Source organism: Esox lucius, chromosome 15 (genome assembly GCF_011004845.1).
Source record: "Esox lucius isolate fEsoLuc1 chromosome 15, fEsoLuc1.pri, whole genome shotgun sequence".
Lineage (NCBI taxonomy): Eukaryota > Metazoa > Chordata > Actinopteri > Esociformes > Esocidae > Esox > Esox lucius.
The window spans coordinates 15,363,754-15,388,474 of NC_047583.1; the positions used below are offsets into that span (position 1 = coordinate 15,363,754).

The 24,721-nt window shown below is 41.5% G+C and overlaps 1 protein-coding gene across 10 annotated transcripts in view; it reads left to right on the forward strand.

Annotated features, from left to right (window-relative positions):
- Positions 1-1,317: 1,317 nt before the first annotated feature.
- The window catches only part of aspg (asparaginase homolog (S. cerevisiae)), a 28,252-nt gene continuing 4,848 nt past the window's right edge, over positions 1,318-24,721 (forward strand). For 2 of the 10 annotated variants that reach the window (XM_034297314.1, XM_034297315.1), the window contains exons 1-12: positions 1,318-1,806; positions 10,859-11,059; positions 13,042-13,180; positions 16,289-16,400; positions 16,650-16,775; positions 16,847-16,930; positions 19,391-19,517; positions 19,640-19,752; positions 20,622-20,807; positions 20,903-21,016; positions 21,919-22,038; positions 23,752-23,847. In XM_034297314.1, the coding sequence (XP_034153205.1) occupies positions 1,542-1,806; positions 10,859-11,059; positions 13,042-13,180; positions 16,289-16,400; positions 16,650-16,775; positions 16,847-16,930; positions 19,391-19,517; positions 19,640-19,752; positions 20,622-20,807; positions 20,903-21,016; positions 21,919-22,038; positions 23,752-23,847 (1,683 nt within the window). In that variant the 5' untranslated portion in view covers positions 1,318-1,541. Of the gene's footprint in view, positions 1,807-2,264; positions 2,482-5,920; positions 6,024-6,094; positions 6,166-10,858; positions 11,060-13,041; positions 13,181-16,288; positions 16,401-16,649; positions 16,776-16,846; positions 16,931-19,390; positions 19,518-19,639; positions 19,753-20,621; positions 20,808-20,902; positions 21,017-21,918; positions 22,039-23,751; positions 23,848-24,721 lie in introns of those variants that run through there. The other 8 variants (XM_034297316.1, XM_034297318.1, XM_034297319.1 and 5 more) reach the window with 8 other exon arrangements.

The window sequence follows — 24,721 nt, forward strand, 5'->3', positions numbered from 1 at the left end:
GGGTTTGCAGCATAGGCGGAAATCCCGTAGGGGGCAGCTTAGGTATCCGTTAGCTTATGTTTGCTAGCAATCTACAGTAACATCAACCAGCTTTTGCAGCTGTTTGAATTCGAGTCAATGAGAAAAGCTTGCAGTGCACTGTATGTACCTTAGCTGGCAAGGTGACTGTGTTCGTGTCTACCGTCTGAAAGGCACTCAATGCACGTAGCTAACGTGAGGCTAATCCAATAAATGCAAATGACTGATTAGCCTTCAATTAATATCCATTATCCCTTGTGTTAATGGTGGTGATAATCACTACTGTACTTGGTGATTACTTAACAATTCAGCCAACGATCTTAAGTACTTGCCAATGGAATGGGTGGAGTAAAACACCAGCAACAATTGCAAATACAGAGTGCCCTACAGAGTGCCTTGATTTCTTTGCAGATAATCATTCTATAGAGTCTCCTGAACATTTCCTACAATACATTCACCGCGGCGTGTAGAATAGTTTTTTTTTTATAGGCCAATATGTATTTCATATCCATTGAGTTGCATTGTGGCCAATGGAATGGGTGGAGTAAAACACCAGCAACAATTGCAAATACAGAGTGCCCCTTGATTTCTTTGCATATAATTACTCTATCCACCTTCCTTGACATTTCCTACAATACATTCACCGCGGCGTGTAGAATAGTTTTTTTTTTATAGGCCAATATATATTTCATATCCATTGAGTTGCATTGTGGCCAATGGAATGGGTGGAGTAAAACACCAGCAACAATTGCAAATACAGAGTGCCCCTTGATTTCTTTGCATATAATCATTCTATAGAGTCTCCTGAACATTTCCTACAATACATTCACCGCGGCGTGTAGAATAGTTTTTTTTTTATAGGCCAATATGTATTTCATATCCATTGAGTTGCATTGTGGAAAAAGAGGGTGTGGAAATATTGTGTTGCTAGATGTAGCACACTGTTCCCCATGATTAGACAGGTTTGTCTTACTCTACACATTCTCCTGGACATTTCCTACACTGCTTTCTCTGTGGAATATTCAATAGTTTATTAGTTATGAGGCAATATGTATTCCATATTCTGTCATTGGCATTGTCTGAATTTTACCCTTGGAACGTGTTTTAACACCCACTAACACCCACTTTTTATCGAAATTACTCTTAAATATGATCATATTTGAATTGTTGTCAATGTTTTGAGAGGTACATGTTCTCAAACAATTAATAAACTCAATTTATCTCCGTTTTTAAGTAATTCGTTGGTCTCTTTTATTTTGAAAAATTCCAGATTTTCGTGACCCGGAAGTGTTTCTTTAATGTTGCTCACAAGACGCAGATGCTCACACAAGACGCTGATTTGGAAAGTTATTGCATGTATTGCTCTCTAGAGGTTGGAATTAATTTTTTAATCATTTGGCAATACTAAATGTGCAAAAACTGAGCAGGATTACAGAACGTGCAACATTTTACAAACGGCGCCCCATATTTAAGAAAATCCCTGGTTTTAATGATGCACACTCGCCGCAAGCTGTCTAGCAGTCATGGCGGAATCTAAAAGGTCCAAACCTACCTCGGGTCCCTTTCCAGTTTCAGAAATGACCTCTCTCGCTAGAGCTTTGTCCCATTCAAAGTTAAGCCAACTTGATCAGCCTGATGTGTTCCAATCGCAGACCTCTGTTCATCGGAGCAATATGGCCCAGCCGGGCGGACGAAGGAGGTTGTCGAGCAACAGTGTTGAGGCTCTAGAAGCGCGGGTCTTGGTAATTAACACCGGAGGAACTATTGGGATGATGTACCATAATAACGGTAAATAGTTTTTTCACGGACTTTAACCTTGTTTAAGTTGTTGTCTAAAAACGTAAATTTAACTTAGACAGTAAGGACAGTTGGTTTTGCGTGAATCGGGCGGAGTTGGCATACTATTTTTTTTTATCAAACTCAACGAACTAGGTTAATATAACTCCTTTAGTGATGCTGTTTTACAGGGGGTTCTTATGTCTCGGTTGCTCGTTTAGAATTGTCCTACACCTGTTGAAGTGATTACATTCGTTTTACAACCCGGCTGCCTCATTCTGACCGAATGGCGATGTAGCCTCAAAACAAATGTAATCAGCACGTGGAGTTAAAACAGGGGCAGTAGGTTTCATTAAACGTGAGTGGGACATGCCCCCCCCTTTTTGAAAATGACCCCCCCCCCCCCCTCACCCTCTCTGGGGATGGCCTGAAGCCACATATCTCTTTTTTGGGAAGTAAAGAAAGCGTAAACTAGGATTTTTTTCCCCTTTGACGCGCAAAACATAACGCAGCAGCTTCTAGGCATTGTATCAGTAATATTTCCAATTTTGCACAGTTGTTTTCTATACTTTTACCGCGCTATCTGTGGGGGCATGGTACTTCGAACGAGAGGAAAGTGACTTATAGCTGCTTTCATCTATAAAAAAAAAAAGCTCAAACTCTTTAGAACGGTGCAGTGGCCCTACGGTAAGTGTTTTTTTGAATCAGACTGGCTTTAGGGTCACACGCAGGCACTTCGCTTTGAGGTAGTTGCTGGTCTGGTTATCGTAATATAGAGGCTACCATTGCTACTAGCAACTGCGACCTCTGGCTCATGGAAGTTTGGTAACCTAGCCGACATTACCTCTGGTTAATTACCTTAACGTCTGAATCAGGTAAATATTTAGCTTATCTGACAGTTTTCGGCAACCATTTACAGTGTAGTTAGGCTAACGTTATATATTGGTAGCCTAAGGGGATATCGGCCGGATTTCACTACTTGGACATTTTGAGTCCTAGATTCATTTCTGTAACAGATACAACCTATTATGATGTATCATGGTAATAACAACCCCTCTGGCTACAATAAAAACACATAAAAACAGACTTCTGGGTCACTATTTATAAAACTCATCTGTTTGAAAGGCAAAACAATTTTTTGAAAGCATTGAGGTTTTGTGTCAATGGTATTTCCTCATACTTTCATGCCTTTACTATCGAATCACACTGTAATTGGGTTGAAAATAATGAAATAATAAAATAATAGAAGGTAAAAAATATAGGCACCCCCAAAAAATGTGGTTCTTCTACCTAGAAATAGAACACTATAAAATGAAAGATAATAACCCTATCTAACTTTTTTTGGGTGTAATGACGCAAAACGACACAATCACTAGATCGCTAGTTACGTTTGGACTTATATATTTTATAAACTCAGAAAAATTACCAACTTCTTCCCAAAAACTCAAGAACACCCCCATACTATGTGGACTAAATATTAATAAAAGTGTTGCCCACATGAAAGGCTGTGTCGTTAACCGTTACACCACAGAACTGTACATTTGCCTTGTCTCTATCCTGAACAAATCCTCTTGTGCAACTGGCTGTTTTAATAGCTAATTGGCCATTCATGAATAACATTGATACAGTTACTGTTTCTTACTAAGTTTACCTCCACCACAAATAGCGTCTATGATCTGAATGGCACATACCCACTGGCCATTTTAACACTGTATTAGCCAGTAATAGGCTTTACCAGTATCTACTAACTTACTGGAATAGTCATAAACATTGAACAATTGCTAGCCAGTCTGAATTTTACACTGCCAAAGCTATTTCATTTCATTGCACAACAACATACTTTTTTCTTTCATTCGGGAATATGACATTGACACAATAACTCAATAACGGAGATGATAACTAACTTGTTCATCAAGTGAAAATACGAGAGAATCGTGGAATCTACCCAAAATAGTCGCAATACTGTATAACCGTAAACAGTTTTATTGTGCCCCACAAATAAATTGAATGTTGTTGATCTCAATAGATTCTAAAGTAGGTCTTCCATGTGAGAGACACTGTCTTTAACCACTACTCCCTGGCACTACACGTTTTATCAGTTACTAGACACCATTGAGCATTGTGTTAAACTGACTAACGTTTCTTATTAAGTTTACCTCCACCACAAATAGCTTCTATGAACTGTATGGCTTTTGCCACTGGCAGCCCAATTTGGGCCCAATTTGGACATTTTCACTTAGGGGTGTACTCACTTTTTTTTTTGCCAGCGGTTTAGACATACATTTCTATATGTTGTGTTATTTTGAGGGGACAGCAAATGTATACTTGTATAACTGTACACTCACTACTTTACATTGTAGCAAAGTGTCATTTCTTCAGTGGTGTCACATGAAAAGATATAATCAATACACATAGTACCCTACATACAGTGGGAAGCACAAGTATTTGATACACTGCCGATTTTGCAGGTTTTCCCACTTACAAAGCATGTAGAAGTCTGTCTTTTTTATCATAGGTACTCTTCAACTGTGAGTGATGGAATCTAAAAGAAAAATACAGAAAATCACATTGTTTAATTTTTAAGTAATGAATTAGCATTTTATTGCATGACATAAGTATTTGATACATCAGAAAAACAGAACTTAATATTTGGTACAGAAACCTTTGTTTGCAATTACAGAGATCATACGTTTCCTGTAGTTCTTGACCAGGTTTGCACACACTGCAGCAGGGATTTTGGCCCACTCCTCCATACAGACCTTCTCCAGATCCTTCAGGTTTCGGGGCTGTCGCTGGGCAATACGGACTTTCAGCTCCCTCCAAAGATTTTCTATTGGGTTCAGGTCTGAAGACTGGCTAGGCCACTCCAGGACCTTGAGATGCTTCTTACGGAGCCACTCCTTAGTTGCCCTGGCTGTGTGTTTCGGGTTGTTGTCATGCTGGAAGACCCAGCCACGACCCATCTTCAATGCTCTTACTGAGGGAAGGAGGTTGTTGGCCAAGATCTCGCGATACATGGCCCCATCCATCCTCCCCTCAATACGGTGTAGTCGTCCTGTCCCCTTTGCAGAAAAGCATCCCCAAATGAATGACGTTTCCACCTCCATGGTTCATGGTTGGGATGGTGTTCTTGGGGTTGTACTCATCCTCCTCCTTCCTCCAAACACGGCGAGTGGAGTTTAGACCAAAAAGCTCTATTTTTGTCTCATCAGACCACATAACCTTCTCCCATTCCTTCTCTGGATCATCCAGATGGTCATTGGCAAACTTCAGACAGGCCTGGACATGCACTGGCTTGAGCAGGGGGACCTTGCGTGCGCTGCAGGATTTTAATCCATTATGGCGTAGTGTGGGACTGTGGTCCCAGCTCTCTTCAGGTCATTAACCAGTTCCTGCCTTGTAATTCTGGGCTGATCCCTCACCTTCCTCATGATCATTGATGCTACACGAGGTGAGATCTTGCATGGAGCCCCAGACCGAGGGAGATTGACCGTCATCTTGAACTTCTAAAATTTTCTAATAAGTGCGCCAACTGTTGTGGCCTTCTCACCAAGCTGCTTGCCTATTGTCCTGTAGCCCATCCCAGCCTTGTGCAGGTCTACAATTTTATCCCTGATGTCCTTACACAGCTCTCTTGTCTTGGCCACTGTGGAGAGGTTGGCATCTGTTTGATTGAGTGTGTGGACAGGTGTCTTTTATACAGGTAACGAGTTCAAACAGGTGCAGTTAATACAGTTAATGAGTGGAGATCAGGAGGGCTTCTTAAAGAAAAACTAACAGGTCTGAGAGAGCTGGAATTCTTACAGGTGATCAAATACTTATGTCATGCAATAAAATGCACATTAATTATTAAGAAATCATGCAATGTGATTTTCTGGATTTCTGTTTTAGATTCTGTCTCTCACAGTTGAAGAGTACCTATGATAAAAATTACAGACTTCTACATGCTTTGTAAGTAGGAAAACGAGCAAAATCGGCTGTGTATCAAATACTTGTTCTCCCCACTGTAGGTAGCTGTATTTGACATTTCAACCTAATGTGGGTCTTATAGATCAAACATTGCCATCAGGTTCTGCAGGCGTCAATGTAGATCAAGCTGTTCATGTCATTCTGTACTGCATTTTAGCAGGATCAGACGGTGACCGTGACAAGGTCCTTGTCACAGCAGGATCAGACAGCAAGGGAGAAAAAGTCAGGCGTGGAGCTGAGGTGAAATGTTGTCTTTAAAGGTGAATAACTTAAACACATCTTTATGTAATAATGTGTAGGCCATATCTTGAATGTTCATATTTATTAGCAGAACCTGAAGGATGTCGAGTCGACCAGTGTAGTCATGGAAGAGAGTGGTTGAGGTGATATTGTGAAATTCAAGTAAGTAGCTACTGTAAATGTAGATAACATATCAGCCACACACATTCAAATACAGAGGTCTGTAGTAGGTCTTCACTAAGAGCACACATCATAGACAATACAGCTCTGGAACAAATTAATTAAAAAAAAAAAGCTGCAAAGGAAGGTTTTGAGTGAGGAACAGAAGGGTTAAAATCAAGGCACCACTGCAAATTGAACGTCTCTGTTCCTCAATCAAAACTTTTTTGGAAAGGAAAGAAAAAGGTGCAGTAGTCTCTTAATTCTTTCCTTAGCTGTATGTTAACTAAGTAATATTAAATTAAATGGCTGAAGCCTGTATTTTTCCGGTTATTATAGCAGAATCAATGATATGTTGTGTTCACCAGTGCACATACATCATATGGCCAAAGGTATGTGGGCACCCAACCATCACAACTATATGAGCTTGTTGGCCATCCCATTCTAAAACCATGGGCATTTGCAAAAACATCTGTCCTCACTGCCGTACCTATCGTGGGTGCGGCTACACCAGGGACCCCAGTGGGTGGGAGGCCTGTACTTGACCTGTATCATTTTTTTTTTTTTTCTTTGTATTTCCATGTGGTTAGATACACAATTGTGTGTTTCACAGTCAGACCTCAGGATCTGCTTTCCATGCATATATACCCCTTCGCAATTTTTCATGGGAGATGGTCAGTGTAAGGACAGTTTGCACCCCGGCCCGGCGTCAACATGCTCACGCCAGTGTTTATCCCCCTCACATTTGAAATCAAACCTCTATGGTAAAATAGATTTTTATTTTATTCAAGGCTTAATTTGCTTTTTTACTGAATATTTACAGATATTAAGTGGTAATATATATCTATGGAAGCTACTTCCTATCAACTTGATTAAAAGAACTTTGGTGGCGCTCCATGTGACATTTACATTAGGAGTGCGAGATCACGGCCGCAAAGTCATGACCTTGTTACTTCCACATTAATGTTGCAACTCACTTAAATCTTCCCCATTACATGAAATAATAAACCAACAACAAAATTTGAAAGCGGCTCTGTGTTGCTCCACCGTTTATCCCATAGGTCAGCGTTATTCAAATCCGGTCCTGGAGGGCCGAAACACTTCTGGTTTTTGACTCTACCTACTGGTTGATTGCCTTCACCTTGCCTTCACCATTTATTATTTATATAGCACAATTCATCTATCCAAGCAATTTAATTTGATTTACAAAGAAAGATATGTGAAAGTACAACAACATAAAAACAAATACTCAAATTAAAACATCAAAGCAAATGAATACATCACAATAAGAAAGAAATACTATTAGAAAACATTTAAGGATTAAAAATGTGATAAAAACATAGGAAGCTATAAGGCTAAACAGTGTGGTTAAGTGTAAGTGCTCAGTCATAGACACGTGGGAGGGTAAGTGTTTTTAACCTGGATTTAAAAATGTATATGTTTGGGGCACGTCTAAGATCTGCTGGTAGTTTATTCCAGTTTTCTACAGCATAAGTACTAAACGCAACTTCTCCATGTTTTGTTTGGACTCTGGGCTCTACTAGCTGATCTGTGTTCATGGATCTTAGAGCCCTGCTCGGGTTAAATTCTGCAAACATATCAGAAATGTAATCGGGTCCTAAACCATTCAGAGATTTATATACTAAAAGCACCACTTTGAAATCTATTCTGTAACTGACTGGAAGCCAGTGCAAAGATTTAGGAACCAGAGTGGTGTGTTCTGTTCTCTTGGTCCTGGTCAACATTCTAGCAGCAGCATTCTGAATGAGCTGCAGTTGTTTTACAGTATTTTTCGGGAGTCCAGTAAAGAGCCCGGTCCCAGCCTCTAGGCGCACTCCATCAGTCAGGCGCTTCTGTCCTCGCATCCCTCTGTCCTGCAGCTGCAGTCTTGTTTCCCTTTTGTGTATTTCAGGCACAGCTGTTTTCACACTCACGAGGGTTTACACAGAAAGAACATCACACCCTTGGCGTTTGCTTGACAATCCACTATTAATGTGACCTATAATGTGAAAAATTTCATTTCTTCAGCTTTCTAACAGACACCTGAAGGTTTTGTGCCAAAATTGCCTGGTATTTGGAACTGTTCATAATTCTCTCCACCCTGACAAAGGCCCCAGTTCCAGCTGAAGAAAAACAGCCCCAAAGCATGATGTTGCCCCCACCATGCTTAACTGTGGGCATGGTGTTCTTTGGGTGCAGTGTTGTTTTTGCACCAAACATACCTTTTGGAATTACGGCCAAAAAGTTCAACCTTGGTTTTATCAGACCATAACACATTTTCTCACGTGCTTTTGGAGGACTTTATTTTTGTTTTTGCAAACTTCAGCCAGGCTTGGATGTTTTTTCTTGTAAGAAAAGGCTTCTGTCTTGCCACCCTACCCCATAGCCCATTCATATGAAGAATACGGGAGATTGTTGTCACATGTAGCAAACAGACAGTACTTGCAAGAGTTGATTCTTCTGTACAATACATTTTTAATAGCTCAATATCCATATGAGCTAGGGACCTGGAAACAAGTGTGGTCTGTTCCTATACCCCTATTATGAAAGGTACATCTCTTATTTTTTCCAATTTCCTTACCTGTATTTCATTTGACAATTACATTCATTATTACAACTATATTACCTAATTCACTTTAACAATTTTTAATAGCTTCAAATCCCAATGAAATGGACCTCTAAACCCATTAGCATTTTGTTCACTGAACCTCCTTGTCAAGAGTACGCCCCTTAGATTTGCAATTTTCGATTTTTTTAATAGCTCACTATCCATATGAGTTACAGATCCAATAACATTTGCATGTAATTTTATGGCTAGTGAGTATGTGAGTATGGATAGTGAGCTATTAGAAATAGCGGTAGAGAACGACAAAAGCTACTAAAATTAACTAAATTGAAAATAGCAAATCCACCGACTGTACTCTTGGGAATTAATGTGATTTCAGAGGTACAAGTCTTCTTGATAGGAAATTTATTAAAAAGGTTATATGAAAAGGTGTCTTTATTTGGTAATTGAGTTGTATTGATACATACATTTTACTATAGAATACAGACAATTGACTTGTCAAATATTGGTGTACCTTTGAGACGATGGGTACATGAACACACCACACTTATTTGTAGATCTCCATCTCATATGGATAATGACCTATTAAAAAGGTATTGCATAGATGGATCTACAATTGTTTTTAGAGGCACATGTCACCTGGATAGGAACTTTTTGTAAAACACATCTATATGTTAGCGTTGTAATAATGTAAAAAATGTTTTACAAAAATTAAGACAAATAATGGGGATATTGAGAGGTGTACCTTGGTAAGGACAGGCAAAGGACCATAACAAACCTTTCTATACATCTCTAGCTGATGTGTGCTTTGAGCTATTAGAAAAATGCAGTTTAGAAGAGAAATTAAAGTAGAAGGAAAAACCGCTATTATGAGGGGGGAATTGGGACGTCAATAAGGAAGGTCAGTGACCTAAACATAAATTGATTTAGAGTTCATATGTTTCTTGGATAGTATCCTAAACTGTATAATTATTTAGTGTGTTTTATTTTTTTTTTATAAATATATTTTAACACCTTTTTAGTAAGAAATGTGTAGAAGAAAATGAAAGTAGGCACAAGAAAGAAACTGTTAAACAATATCTGCCGAATGCCCTTTTAAGACGGTCCCTTAGCCTTATCCGCGTAATATCCCTCCATTGAAAGTATTGTAAAATCTAAAAAGCGTTAAAGTCTGAAAAAAAGATTTACTGTTATGGGATAAATGTTGGAGAAACACAGAGTCGCTTTCAAATTTGGTTGTTGGTTTCATAGGGATTATGTCTCACTATTTCTTGTAATGGGGAGACTAAGTGAGTTGCAACATTAATGTGGAATTAACAAGGTCACGCCTTTGCGGCCGTGATCTCTCACTCCCAATGTACAAGTCACATGGAGCGCCACCGAAGTTCTATTAATCAAGTTGATATGAAGCTTCCATAGATATATATAACCAGTTAATATCTGTAAATATGAAATATGAGTGATGAAATATGCTCTGCATATGCTCAGTAGGATTCTCTCTCTGCCCGTGGAAAAGTACCAGGAGCATTTCACCTCAGGGAGTTCTTATGTCTCGGTTGCTCGTTTATAAGTGTTCTGCCCCTGTTTAAGTGATTACATTAGTTTTACAACCGGACTGCCTCATTCTGATCGAATGTCGAATATCGAATATAGGCTCGAAACAGAAATGTAATCAGCACGTGGAGTTAAAAGCACGGTTCTATTTATGCGCATGGTAAAATAGATTATTTTATTCAAGGCTTAATTTGCTTTCCTACTGAATATTTACAGATATTAACTGGTTATATATATATATGGAAGCTTCATATCAGCTTGATAAATAGACCTTTGGTGGCGCTCCATGTGACATGTACATTGGAAGTGAGAGATCACGGCCGGAAATCATGGTCATGTTACTTTCGCATTAATGTTGCAACTCACTTAAGTCCTCCCCATTATGTAAATTGGTAACTTATAAAACCTAACAAGACTTGGAAGTGGCTCTGCATTACTCCACTATTCGTTTATCCCATAGGTTTGACTATTTTTATGTGTACCAAGTAAACTTAGACATGGAACACACACACATGACTAGGGTTAGTGCGGAATCTGAAAGGTCCATACCTACCTTGGGTTCTTCTACAATTTCAGATATGACCTCCCTCGCTAGAGCTTTGTCCCATTCAAAGTTAAGCCAACCTGATCTGCCCGAGACTTCTTTTCATCGGATCAGTGTGGGCCAGCCGGGCCGCCGAAGGAGGTTGTTGAGCAGCAAGAATGTTGAGATTCAAGAAGTGCGGGTCTTTGTAATTAACACCGGCGGAACTATCGGGATGACGTACCATGATAACGGTAAATCGTTTTTTCACTGACTCTAACGCTGTTTTGGTTGTTGTCTAATAACGTAAATGTAACTTAGTTAGGCCTGTTTGTTTTTACGTGAATTTGGCGCAGTTGCCATAAAACATTTTTTATCACACTGAACAACCTACAGTGGATATAAAGGTCTACACACCCCTGTGAAAATGCTAGGTTTTTGTGATGTAAAAGAATGAGACAAAGGGAAATCATGTCAGAACATGTTCCACTTTTAATGTGACCTATAATGTGAACAATTCAATGTGAAAAATTAAAACCTTACAATAACCTGGTTGCATAAGTGTTCACACCCTCTTATAACTGGGGATGTGGCTGTGTTCAGAATGAACCAATCACATTGAAACTCATGTTAAATAGAAGTCAGTACACCTGCCATCCTTTAAAGTGACTCTGATTAATCAAAAATAAATTTCAGCTGTTCTTGTAGGATTTTCCTGACATTTTCTTAGTTGCACCTGAAAAAAAAGCCATGGTCTGCAGAGAGCTTCCAAAGCATCAGCGGAATCTCATTGTTGAAAGTTATCAGTCAGGAGAAGGGTACCAAAGAATTTCCAAAGCATTAGATATATCATGGAACAGAGTGAAGACCGTCATCATCAAGTGGAGAAAATATGGCACGACAGAGACATTACCAAGAACTGGATTGTCCCTCCAAAATTTATGAAGCACGGTTCTGTTTATGCGCATGGTAAAATAGATTAATTTGCTTTCCTACTGAATATTTACTGATATTAACTGGTCATATATAGGGCAGATTGGAGGCAATTGTAACACTGGGCAGCTGTAATACACTAAATGTCTCCATTTAGAAACAAGTTAGAGTGATGAAATATTCTCAGTGGAAAAAGTACCAGGAGCATTTCACCTCAGTAGAAATTTTCATCAAAATGTGCGGACCATGTACCCTTAGACATGCAAGACACACACACACACACACACACACACACACACACACAGGACTCTACTGCCCTTACATTGAACTAATGAGTAACTAACGGGGCTGGCGGGACTCAACTTCATAACACAATATTTACTGAGGTTACAAAACAACCAAAGGTCTTGAATGCTTTTGTACGGGTATTATAATCATTCAAATTCAGCCACATTTGATCAAATGACAATGCACTGTTCACCCCAACTGTTACTCACATTAATTCCAGAGGTGAAAAGCATCTGAGTCAAAAGCTTTCATCCACAAGCCCTAATAAAGGTTGTTTAAACAACACCACAAATTATACAGGTCTTTTGCTGCTGTGATACAGCATTGAAACTTATCTTTTTATTATTTTATCATCTATCCAAATCCAGGGTTTTGTTCTCTTGATGCCCATCTTTCTCTGATTTGATCAAAGGTTATAAATGGTTACACAAATATTCCGTAGCCCCCGGGAGCATTGTTTAAATATTTACAAATACTTACAAAACTCAAAATCAATTATTGTAAGATGACATTGGTTTGATTTTGAGTGTTAAAAAGCAAAAAAACAACCCACTGGTCAATATGCTGTTCATAATTCAGCAATATAGTAGTGTACAGAGTAAAAAAACAACAAACATTGTGTCACTGTCCAAATATAGGGACTGCACTGTTGTAAATATGCTGTTTGAGCTATTCCCCTTCTAGATGCTAGAGGGCGGAACTCACACATTTCCCACTTGAAAATAAACCGAATTCGGGTCAGTTTATGCTGTGGTTGAGCTTACACTGAAGGATCGAAAAATGTCAATTCTATGTTTATTTGCATATTAGGCAATCATTGGAATGTTAACGGTTAACAGGTGTTTTGGTAAGGTGTGAATACAGGGACATAAGGTTTGCTTGTTACGGCCAAGCTGGCTTGCTTCTCGAGATAACGCCACTCTGTCATATGAGATGGCCCTGAGTGATTAGTTCTCTTACTCCATATTCTAATGCAAGTGCAGTGTACCCATCTGTGTCTCTGTCTGTGTCACAGTGCTGTCTCCAGAGGCCAATGCGTTTGTGAAGACCCTGCGAAAGCTCCCCACCCTCCATGATGAGCAGTATGCTCAGCAGACCTGTATGTACGACTACTACAGCGAGAGCGGTCCGCCGGAGAACACCTTGGTCCTGCCGTGAGTTGCCGCATATACTTCACCTCTTTCCTCCTCCCCCAACTATTCCACCACTCTTCTGGAGCCTTTTATTTCTGTTTATCCTTTTTATTTTCTATTCTGTTATTAGTAAATGGGTGAGCTACATGTTGACAATTTAAGTTCCTGTAAAATCATCATACAATGTACAGTCATTACCACGACGAAGACTGCTATTTGACCTCTAACTATACACTGCTCGGTCCTCTTCCTGTTTCTAATGAGGTGCCTCTACACTGTTAAATCCTCTTCCTGTTTTCTAGTGAGGTTTTAAACTGCTAACATGTGGCTCCATCTGTGGACTGTGACGCTACTTGAAGTTTCACATCCTGGTGTGCTACGTTGACCGTGTTTCTCTCCTGTATTCTCCATGAGACTCCTTTAAGACTCCTATTTGTCACGGCCTTGTTGTGTAGCTGCGCCATACCCTGGGGGTCTATCAGAGGACAGTGCAAATTGGCACAGCACTGCCTAGAGTTGGTGGGGTGGATGTGGGACAGGGCTGCTTTGCCTCTTAAGTCTAGCAACTCCTTGGAGCAGGTCAAGCAACTGCAAGTCAGTCATGGTAAATAGCCTGCAGTGGTCATTTTGGCAGCTTTTTTTGTTGTGAGTGTAATTCAACTCTGGACAACTGACCAATGGTCATGGCTATTTGAATGTGCACGCGATGGACCACTTGAAGTAGCCTAAATTATAACAATTTAATATAAATATATGTAATAACTGAATTATTTAATACATTACTCGGATGCACATGTTTGTAGTCTTGTCCAAACACAGTTGTCCTAAGTGTTCTGGTAGGCTGGTGATAATTGCGCCTCAGTTAGACTAAGATAGCAGCTGAATTTACGCTGTTGGCTGGAGAATGTTAGCTTCCCGTGAAATTTTCTTGTAACAGGAAAGTGCTTGATCTTCATCTCTCCCAAACCTGCTGGGAACATGTCACTCTAACACTGTCTGTGTTGTTTTGGCAGGATGCCGACACACCACGCTGATGAACTGTCAAAAGGGTCCTGTAGTACTGGTAGCATTCTTGTGCCTGCGTTTTGATTCCGCTCTGTCCCGCCTGCTGTCAAAACATGCCTGGCAGGAACCGTTTGTTTCCCTCGTGTGTCTCTGGATCTGTCAGGGAGTCGTGCGGCAGCGTCTCTGTTGTGCCTGACATTCTGCCCTTATTCCTTCTTGTCAGATATCTTGCTCAGCTTTTGCTTGAGAGCACCATCACGTTCTTGTAATGTCACGGCAGCAACCTCAGGGCTATTGCTGCGATCAGGGAGACCATAGACCTCGGTGGGGTTGCTGGTGTCATGCTAGCAGAGAGCGACGCCAAATCTATGTGTGGCATGTTTGATGCCTGTAGTCTGGTTCTCTGTGTGCACGTGTACAGGAGCGGCCTGAATGTGGTCCTAGTAGGTCGGGTCCTGTTATCGCCCCTCCAGATGGGGCCTAAGCTCCGGCCAAGGTGCCCCGGGGGCCTCTCCATGCGGTGTCGGGGCCGTGAGGGCGCCCCTGCATGCATGCTAATCTCCATACAGACACACCGGCAGGGCTCAGCCCCTCCACCTCAGAGCGGCTCTGGGCCACTGCTGGAGAGAGAGAGACTGGAGTGGTAGGTTGGAGCTGTGTTACAGGGGGACAGATCACAAGCCTACTTTCAAAGCCGTCTGTGTAACCGGAGGTGGGTTTAAGGTAGCATTTGATTTGAGGACTGCCATATGTCGTCTCTCTCCTGCCCTCCACGCTCTCATCGCTCCAACAGTCTCCCAGGGGTTTTAGAAAACATCACCTTGCCGTCACCGTCCACGTTACCAGACTCATGTTAATTCATTAGTTTATTCCATCCTCCTCTTTTCTCCTTGCTTATGTAAGGATCCTTTTAATTTATACCCTCATTATGTCCCAGTCGGTGTTATGACCATCTAGCTGTATTCAAACATTGCTAATAAATATCACTAATGCCTGAATGGTTTTGGTTACACAGTGCGTATGTGGCGTGGACTAACACTGCTTGTGTGGATTACTATGTTGGTTTATTGATTTGGTAAGACTTGCGAGTGAAAAGCAGTAGTCTCCTTTCACCGGTGCGTTCCTCCTCTTCAGCAGTCTGGGCCATGGGGCAGTGTCCTGCTTTGGGCATGTAGACACCCCTGTCCTGGCCACACTGATGGCTATACTGGGAGATAAAAATATTGGTCATTTGAATATTGTTTCCAGTGGCACTGTCACTTTAAGATTTTAAAAACATATGTTTAAGATTGCTAATTAGGGTGGTTCAGGCTTCGGGGTGTGCATGCTATTCCCCCTGCTGTTCTATTCAGCCTCCAACCCCGCCCCCCGCAGTCTTGTCCCGTGCCTTAAAAAGGGAGATTTACGGGGAAATCATCTCACAGCTGCTTAGCAGTGGCAAACTGTTGTTAGCAGGGGAACACATGATGACAACACTAACTCTGTGTAGAGGGCATATTAATATTCATGGAGGCCAAGAGGAGCTGCCCCTGTCTAATTAGAACACGGGGTCCCGCTAAGACAGAAACCCACCCCCTGTTTTATAGTTACATGGAGATCTAGATAGTCAACCACCCATCAGACTACTAACTCCATACAGAAGAAACTGTTATTCATTGCCCGGACGTCTCCTCCTTCCCCTCTAAAATGAGGTAATCCATGCCCCCTCCCTCATCATATGTGCATAATAACTCTCCCCCTGTGCTTGGAACTGGTTTGGGCACCCTGCTGCTGAAACAGAAGGCCTGACCGAATTTGTTTTGCTTCATAAAGTAGGCTAGGTTTGTTTAGCGTTTCCTTTCTTCATCCCCAGCCTTTTACTCCCTCATGTAAATGGAGTCTTAAAGTCTTAAAGTAAACAACAAAAAAAGAAAACAAAGGCGCCTCTCTACACCCCTAAAGTAATTTCCTTTTTTATTTATTTTTAATTTTTTATGCACTCACTTTGTTTGCTTAACCTTGGCTGTTTATCAGTCTATGTAAACAGCCTGGCCTGTATTTGATGCACTGATTTTTGTCTGTGTGTGTTTTCTGTAGATTTATTATTGGATGATTGTGTCTCATGGTGAACTTGTCTTTTTCCAGGCTGTCTAAGCAGAATAAGAGGATTGTGTACACCATTTTAGAATATTCCCCGTTGCTGGACTCCAGCAATATGACCACAGATGACTGGGCTTCAATTGGCAAAGATATTGAGGTACTTGTTTTACATGAACCATAACCCTGACTTGGACTGTGTAGATAATCACATGCCATATCACGACAACCTCAAATCATTTACTGAAGAAAAAGCTTTACCTAGATTTACTATGTGTGGTGCTGTGTAATAAACAAAGTTTTTGCCATTTGTAGCCTATGCATTTTGACTCTTAAACAAAAGGGTTTAAGTGACACAACCAAGGGATTCAAGTGTGATCCTGTTCTCTTTCTGTTTTGGTTGTTCCAGAAATATTACGAGAAGTATGATGGTTTTGTCATCCTCCACGGCACAGACACCATGGCCTACACAGCGTCTGCTCTGTCCTTCATGTGTGAGCACCTGGGCAAGCCAATCATACTCACCGGCTCTCAGGTACATCTGCCACCCTGAACTGCTTCATGAAGAGGAGGTCACAGCAGACTAATGTGTTGGTCTCTTTGCAGGTGCCGATCTATGAGATGAGGAACGATGGGAGAGACAACCTGTTGGGGGCGCTGCTGATCGCAGGCCAGTTTGTTATTCCTGAGGTGAATAGGGGAGGGAGTTGGTTCACAAATGGTTGAGCGCTCACATTTGCCTGCGATCACCTGTACGTGTTTTAGAATGTGCATTTATGTTGAACCAGAAAGTGCTGATTCAGTGAATTCCATTATTCCCAGATTTTTTGTTTTGTATGGGACAAATCCAAACCACTTTAATTCCAACTTTGTGTGCACATATATCTACAACTTGAATTGAATACCTTTTGCCAACTCTACAAAATGTTCACAATACTGACAGTCAACATAACGCCAATGGATACACTGGGGAATTCTGTGTTTTGTAGTGTTTTGTACTATTTTACATATCCTTTAAGTGTGTCTAGCTTTTTAGCCATGTTGTGGCTCTACAATATAACTTCATGTAATTTTCAACATGATTAATATCCACTGTGCTAGTAGAGTATGTTCTACCTGAATGATGTGGAGAGGAAAGTTGGCAAACAAAAGCCCTCTTTAAACCACTTGTCTAACGAGAATGATCAGTAAAGCATGAGTGTTGCAATACATGCACTTAACAGCAATGACATGAAACTGACAGATTTAACTTCAGAGTTTGTTGAGGGCATTATTTTTTCTTTCAGTCACATAACACATTGGGGCCTTTCTGATTTTATTTCTACACAATGCGCTGCAATCAAAATTGATGGAAATAATGATTAATTGTAGATATAAATGTGAGACAAATGTGGTGGTTATTGGTTTGCAAGAGTTTATTTTTTTATCAATGGCTATTTCATAATTTAATTGCTCTTCGTCACTCCAAACTCTGGTGCAAACAATCCAACTCTCCAAACAGATTGATATGGACTATTGCGAAATTTCAAAAGGCTTCTCTTACCTCTTTGGAGAATGTAGTTCAGTCTGCCGGAGAGAGACCAAAAGCAGACACTGTTGCCATGGAGATATTGAAGTCGCACCTGTTGTGACAAATGGCCGAAGATGGATAAATGTTCACAATTTATCAAGTAAAAACTCTTGAGTCATTAGCATAACAGTTCATTATGTCACGTTTTAATCGTATGTACTGGTACACGTGTCATGACAGACACAGAGGAAAAGTACAGAGGCTGCTACAGAGTAAATGTCATGAGAGTTGTTCTGCTTTACATTGCCCAGGTTCAAACTTCTATTCCTTGCCAACTGTACAGATGACGCCAGCAGTCCCTGAATGCGCATGCAAGGAATAGTTGCCACCATGATGCAACCTAAGAAATGCAAGCAGACATAGATTCAGGAGACCTAGGTTATCATAGAATGTCGGTTGCCCAGACAACCTAGGTGATCATAGAATGTCGGTTGCCCAGACAACTTGTTGAACGCTCACACACGACAGCTGGGGCATGTTACTATAGGTGGGCTTGCTATCTCCGCTCTCCCAATAAGGAATGCTTACCTGTACAATACAAGGAACAGGAGCCTCCTGCAGCTATAAAGACATTCCCCCAAAAGGGAGACTTCTTCTAGTGGTTTCTGCCGGGCCCCAGGCCTAGTCTTCACACACACATGGGGACTAGGAGCCTTGTTCTGCCAACATTCCAATTATTTATGTGCCTGGATCATAGACTGTATATAAAATGGACGACGCCCTTTCGCTCTTTTCCATTGGTGAAAAATGAAGCCACCAGTGTCCCGATACGGCGCGGACATCTTGGACTTGCGTCTGCGCAGATAGCGATCTTGGGACCAGTTCTTCGCAGTAGTTATGCGCAGTAGCGAGCAGGAAGTAAAGCCGTAAAGCCGCGAAATCAACGGCCCCTCCCCTGTGCCCCGCCCTCACTCTCCCTCGCAGAATGCGCATACCGTAATCAATCGCAAGTCCAAGTACAGTACAACCTTTGCTTGTTAAACCTAGACGATATGTTATAGCCTAACTTACATCATGTTTAACCTTAATTTAGAATAGGCCTAATACAAAAAGAATTGGTAACTTCTAGCTAACAATCCCCTGCTAGCTATTGACATGGCTATTAACGAGGCTTGTTGTCTTTTAGCTAACGTTAGCTAGCCCATTACATTTATTTACTAATTAAATAGCTTATAAATTTAACTTACCGGAAAAAAATTCAAAGATCGATTGGAAATGCCAGATCGGTTAGCACAATGTACTGCAGAACAACCCATTATGTCCGTGTGAAATTATATCAATTATAGAAATTTAGAGATTAAATGTAAAGCTCCAATCTCCTCAGTCCTGTAAAAAAAATGTAGGAACACAGTTAGCTGTTTTCAGTCATTGTGTGTTAGCTTGACCGAATATCGTGGAACTCTGAAGGACTTATGAAATTGCTGAAGTAAATATATATTAGAAAAGTACCTTTTTCCACACTGTTTAAATCAATGGAAACGCTGGCCCATCTGATTATCATGTTGTTATCAGGGCTTTTGAAGTGAACATTGAAAACATTCAAGTATGTGTTAGGAGTCAGTAATTTTCTGTGTCTGTAGGTGTGTCTGTATTTCCATCACAAGCTGTACCGGGGAAATCGTGTGACCAAGGTGGATGCTGATAGTTTCAACGCCTTCGACTCTCCTAACCTGGCTCCTCTTGCTAATGCTGAAGTGGATATTAAAAGTAATCAAGGGCTGTAATACTCGGCCTGTCCTGTTAAATGCTCATATATACACTATGTCATCTTTTAACCTGAAAATGGATGGATGGCTGTTTTCACTGAACTCTCATGCTTTCTCCTGCAGTTAACTGGGACATGGTGTGGAGAGCAAACACAACCGCGCGGTTCAGAGTGAGCACTCAGATCAACCGTAACGTGGGTCTGCTGCGGCTCTTCCCAGGCATAACTGTAGAGACGGTAAGTCTTCCAGGGGTCAGGATGGGTAAGGAGACCGATAATGGTCTGCCTATTCAACCACAACATGAAATCACTGTCCTCATACCTCTTGTGTAATATAGTACAAAAGAGGAGGAAATACTTGTAGAAATACCTCTTCAGCACCTAGCCATTGTTAATGTGAACACCTTCATTATAGCTCTGTTGTGGGGAATCCTCTCATGCATTTGAGGCCCAACTGTGTTTTCTGATGAGCCGACATGGTGGGGCGTTCCAAGGGGTCTGCAGACAGCCGGAGGTGCTCTGGGGTTCCTAGCAGCGCTTAGCCTAGTAAAAAATGAGACAGGGTTATGGAGCATGTCCAATTACCCACTAAAGACAAGGGCCTTGGCACAGACCCTTTAAGACTTAGACACGCCTCCCCTGGTTACAGGCTGAAGGGAGGAGGGCTTTACTGTGTCAGTCTGGACCCACTGCCGATGCTGGCCATGATGCTTTGTTTTTATCGCCTGTGATACTATCTGTTTTTATCACCTGCTTCTTTGATTATGCGTCAGTCTGTCCCCTGCTTTTTAAGGTGTCTGCCATCATGCAGGCTATTTAGGAATCTGTATCACACACATTTTTGGCCAGCTAGCAGCTGGATTTGAAAAATGAAAGCTCTTGCTATAATTTCCCCCGGCCGTAACTTTCATCCAAGGCCTGGGTTTTGAACACCTTGAAGTTAATGGTTCCCCCCTGGCCGTTTAAGCCGTCCCCCCTCCAGATGCCAGGGCTGGTGTGGTAAAGACCTGAGATTGAGAGTCAGGCTGGACGGAATGGGGACCAGGCGGGTGGGGGGGTGGATTGAAATGGTCTCTCACCCACGATGTTTGTGTGTACGTGTGCAGGTGAAGTCCTTTCTGCAGCCGCCCATGGAAGGCATCGTTCTGGAGACATACGGTAGTGGTAATGCACCTGACAACCGGACTGACCTGCTGAATGAGTTGCGGAAGGCCACAGAAAGGGGGGTGATCATGGTCAACTGCACCCAGTGTCTCAGGGGCACTGTCACTATGTTATATGCCACTGGAAAGGTAGATCCACAACACGATCCGTTTGTTCAGTGGCAGTAGGACAGGGGAAGGATTAAGCGGTGGTCAACGGTAACGCGTCGTCCTCGTCCCCTTAGGTCCTGAGCGAAGCAGGGCTGGTTGCAGGCTTTGACATGACCCCTGAGGCTGCCCTGTGTAAGCTGTCCTATGTGCTGGCCATGAAGGAGCTCAGCGTAGAGGCCAAAAGGAAGGTAGGAGACACTCACTACACAGTTATTTAGAGCAAGTGCAATCCTAAGTTACATTGGTGTTAGGCTTATAGTGATGTTAGACTTTAATAGTGAGCTCCAAAGCTATTTGGACTGTGTCACTATCTTGACACTGTGTTCAAGTGCATTGGATTTGAAATGATACACTGAGTATTGGGTTGAAGTGGGGACTGTCAGCTTGTATTTTATTAATATCTGTTGAGTCATTTAGAAATGACAGCACGTTTTTGTCAATGTCGAGTATTGATTCTGCACTCTGCATTTGAGTCTTCTGGTATCTGAAGATGTGGACCCATCAAATGCAAATTTAGCTGGCTATCATAAAGCAGATACATTTTGAATAATTTAATCAGAGACATTGGCAAAACATTTGTACTGCCAAAATTAACTGATTGGTAAATTTGTAAAGAAAAACGCATTGGTTAGCTCAGCAATAAAGACCATCATGGAAGACCACTGTTCCAGATAACCAAAGAATGCTTGCAATTTTAAACTGTCAGACCGATCAGGAACACTCCAGGATGTAGGCACAGATATGAAAGACGATCAAGAGAAGAAACTATTAGAAACTACTTAAACGAGCCTGTAGACTTACAGACGGATAAGATGAAAAGGAATAAATGGTTCATCAAATAAGGATGAAAATACTCTTAAAGCTGTATGTATCTGCACTTCCACCTCATTGCCATCATATCATTTTGAATCCAAATGGCTGGCATACATAGCAAACAAGAAATAGTTTATTAAAGTGCTGATAAAAAGATAACATAGTCACACGCCATGTTCACCTGTGTCTAAGTTGACCCTGTATGTGGACAGTATTGGCCTGTGTGTTGACTGTGTGTATATTTGTCCTGTGGATTATTTTTGTTTTACCTGTCTAGATGCTGAGTCAGAACCTGCGGGGGGAGATGATTGCTAACCTACAGGGGGCCAAGCACACTCTGAGCGACAGTCGATTCATCCAGGCCATCGCCAAGTCCCTGAACATCAGCGGCAAGGAGGTGAGACCTTGCATGCTAATGCGCGCGCGCACAGACTGACTGCTGGGATTTTTTTCATTAGTCTCTGGCTTAACTGACAGGACTGAGTTCCCATTGAAACTAAATATGTTCTCAAGTCCCAGTGGTCTGGAGAAATGGAATATGCCATCAAATGAATTGACTCATCTCTCACCCAAAGTAGTTTTTTATATGCTTTGTATGTACACTGCTCAAAACAATTAAGGGCAGGTGTAATCGTCACAGTATAACACCAAGTCAGTTCAACTTTAGGGATATCAATCTGTCCAGTGAGGAAGCATTAGCGGTTGTGAATCAGTGTTTTGAAAGGGAAACTGTTTTTGAAAGTGGCAACAGCAAGACAACCCCCAAAAAGGACATGGTTTTGCAGGTGGTGGCCAAAGACAATTGTTTTCTTATCCTTCCTGAATGATTCTTCTCTAGTTTTGTGTCCTTGTTACTACTGGTAGCATGAGGCAGTACCTGCAGCCCATTCAGGTTGCACAGGTAGTCCAGCTCCTTCAGGATGGCACATCCACATGTGCCGTCGCACGAAGGTTACCTGTCTGCCAGTACAGTCTCAAGAGCAGAGAGGGTATACCAGGAGATGGGTCGTTACACAAGGAGAGCCGGACTGGACAGTAGAAAGGCATCAACCCAGCAGCAGGACTGATATCTGCGAAACTGTGTTCCTCCTGGTGCAGGACAATGCCCGGCCTTGTTTATAGGTAGTTCCTGGATGATGAAGGCATTGATGCCATTGACTGGCCCTCAAGTTCCCCAGACCTGAATCCAATTGTGGACCTCTGGGGCATTATGTATCGGTGCCTCTGATGCCGCCAAGTAGCGCCACAGACTGTCCAGGCGCTCACTGATGCCCTGACACAGGTCTGAGAGAGCCACCAGGACACCATCCACTGTCTCATCAGGAGCATGCCCATACACCCAACTGAGTCACGTTATGAGTTGCTGTAATGAAATTCAATATTCTGAACTGTGAATGTTGAGATATCAGTTTCTTGAAATCTGTGAAGCATTGAATTGGTCTGCAATCTGAGGTGCAGTTAATTGCCTATTTCTGAGGCTGGTAACTAATAAAGTTATCCTCTGCAGCAGAGATGGTCCTTTCTGTGGCGATCCTCTTGAGTGACAGTTTCATCATAGCACTTTCAGGATTTACTGACCTTTCTGACTTAAAGTAATGATTGACTGTACTTTCTGTTAGCTTATTGGAGCTGTTCTTGCCATAATATGGACTACTACAGTACAAACATAATGATGGTCTTCTTTATACCAACCATACCTTGTCTCAACTCAATTGATTGGCTCAAACTTATTTAGAAATACATTTCACAAATGTTTAACAACGCACACCTGTTAATTGAAATGCATTCCAGGTGACTACCTCATGAAGCTGGTTGAGAGAATATAAAGTGTGCAAAACTGTCATCAAGGCAAAGTGTGGCTTCTTCGAAGAATCCACAATATGAAATAAATTCTGATCTGTTGTACACTTTATTTGGTTGCTACATGATTCTATATGTGATATTTAATAGGTCTGGTGTCTACGGTATTATTTAGCAATATGGAAATTAGTGACCCTAAAGAAATACCCTTCATTACATTTTTGCTGATTCTATATATGACCCTCCCTACCCATTCCTTTGAAGCAGTGTAATAAATGAGAGACCCCTGATATTTCCCTGATGTTTCCAGGAACTTAAAGCCATCAGGGATGCTCTGACCCCCACCTTAGCTTGTGCTGCTGCTAAGACTGGAGATGTGGAGGCCTTGGATGCCATAAAGGAGATGGTGAGGAACATTGACAGGATTCAACCATGTCTGTTACTAACAATAATTACTGACCTCACTTTTAAGAGAGTGTTAAATGCCAGTTCAGCCTTTTTCTGTCCCTTTAAATTCTGTTGGCCTAGCTTGTTAGTGAGAAGGAAGTAATTCTGGTGCTCTTATCTGACCCCTCCGACAGACCTTTTAAACAATCAAATGTGTTAGATTGTGGTCTGAGTTAAATACATTTGCTTTTATGTAAGTTAAGGTCGGAGTATGTTGGGGAGCATTTCAGAAGCATGTCTAGAGTGCATTAGTTGAACATTTCTCAGAGAAACTGAGTCTCATCTGTTCCAGTTGGATCAACGTTTTATGACCCAAGCAAATGATGTGCTAAGCAGTGATGTGTTTCCAATGGTTATTGTTTTTCCAGCATTGGATGTTTTTCCCTAACTCCCTGAAGTAGCTGGATAAAACAATTCTAATGTGCACCACACTTCCCAAAGGTTTGAAATGACAGATGAAAATAAGTATTGTAAAAAATGTAGATTGAATAAACGAACGTTGATTTTAAACAGTTCGTTACAGTATGTGTTGCACACTATTCGGTTCGCACAAAGCATAGCCCATGTCTGCTGAGTCGAGTTTCTAATGCTGTGCCCACCTTGCCCCTTATTTTTCAAGAACCACCAGGCCCAATGTCTGACTGATATAAATGGCTAGATGGGCCATGGATTTTACTAGGATTTAGTTCTGGGGTTGCTGGAACTCTATTTCATGGTTCCATGTAAGGTTTAAATCAGACTGAACTCCCTCAGTCACTCCGTACAGTTGGCTGAACCTGTCAGTGCAGTGAATACCAAGGATACCTGCAGAGGTTAATCAGATAGCTGACTGG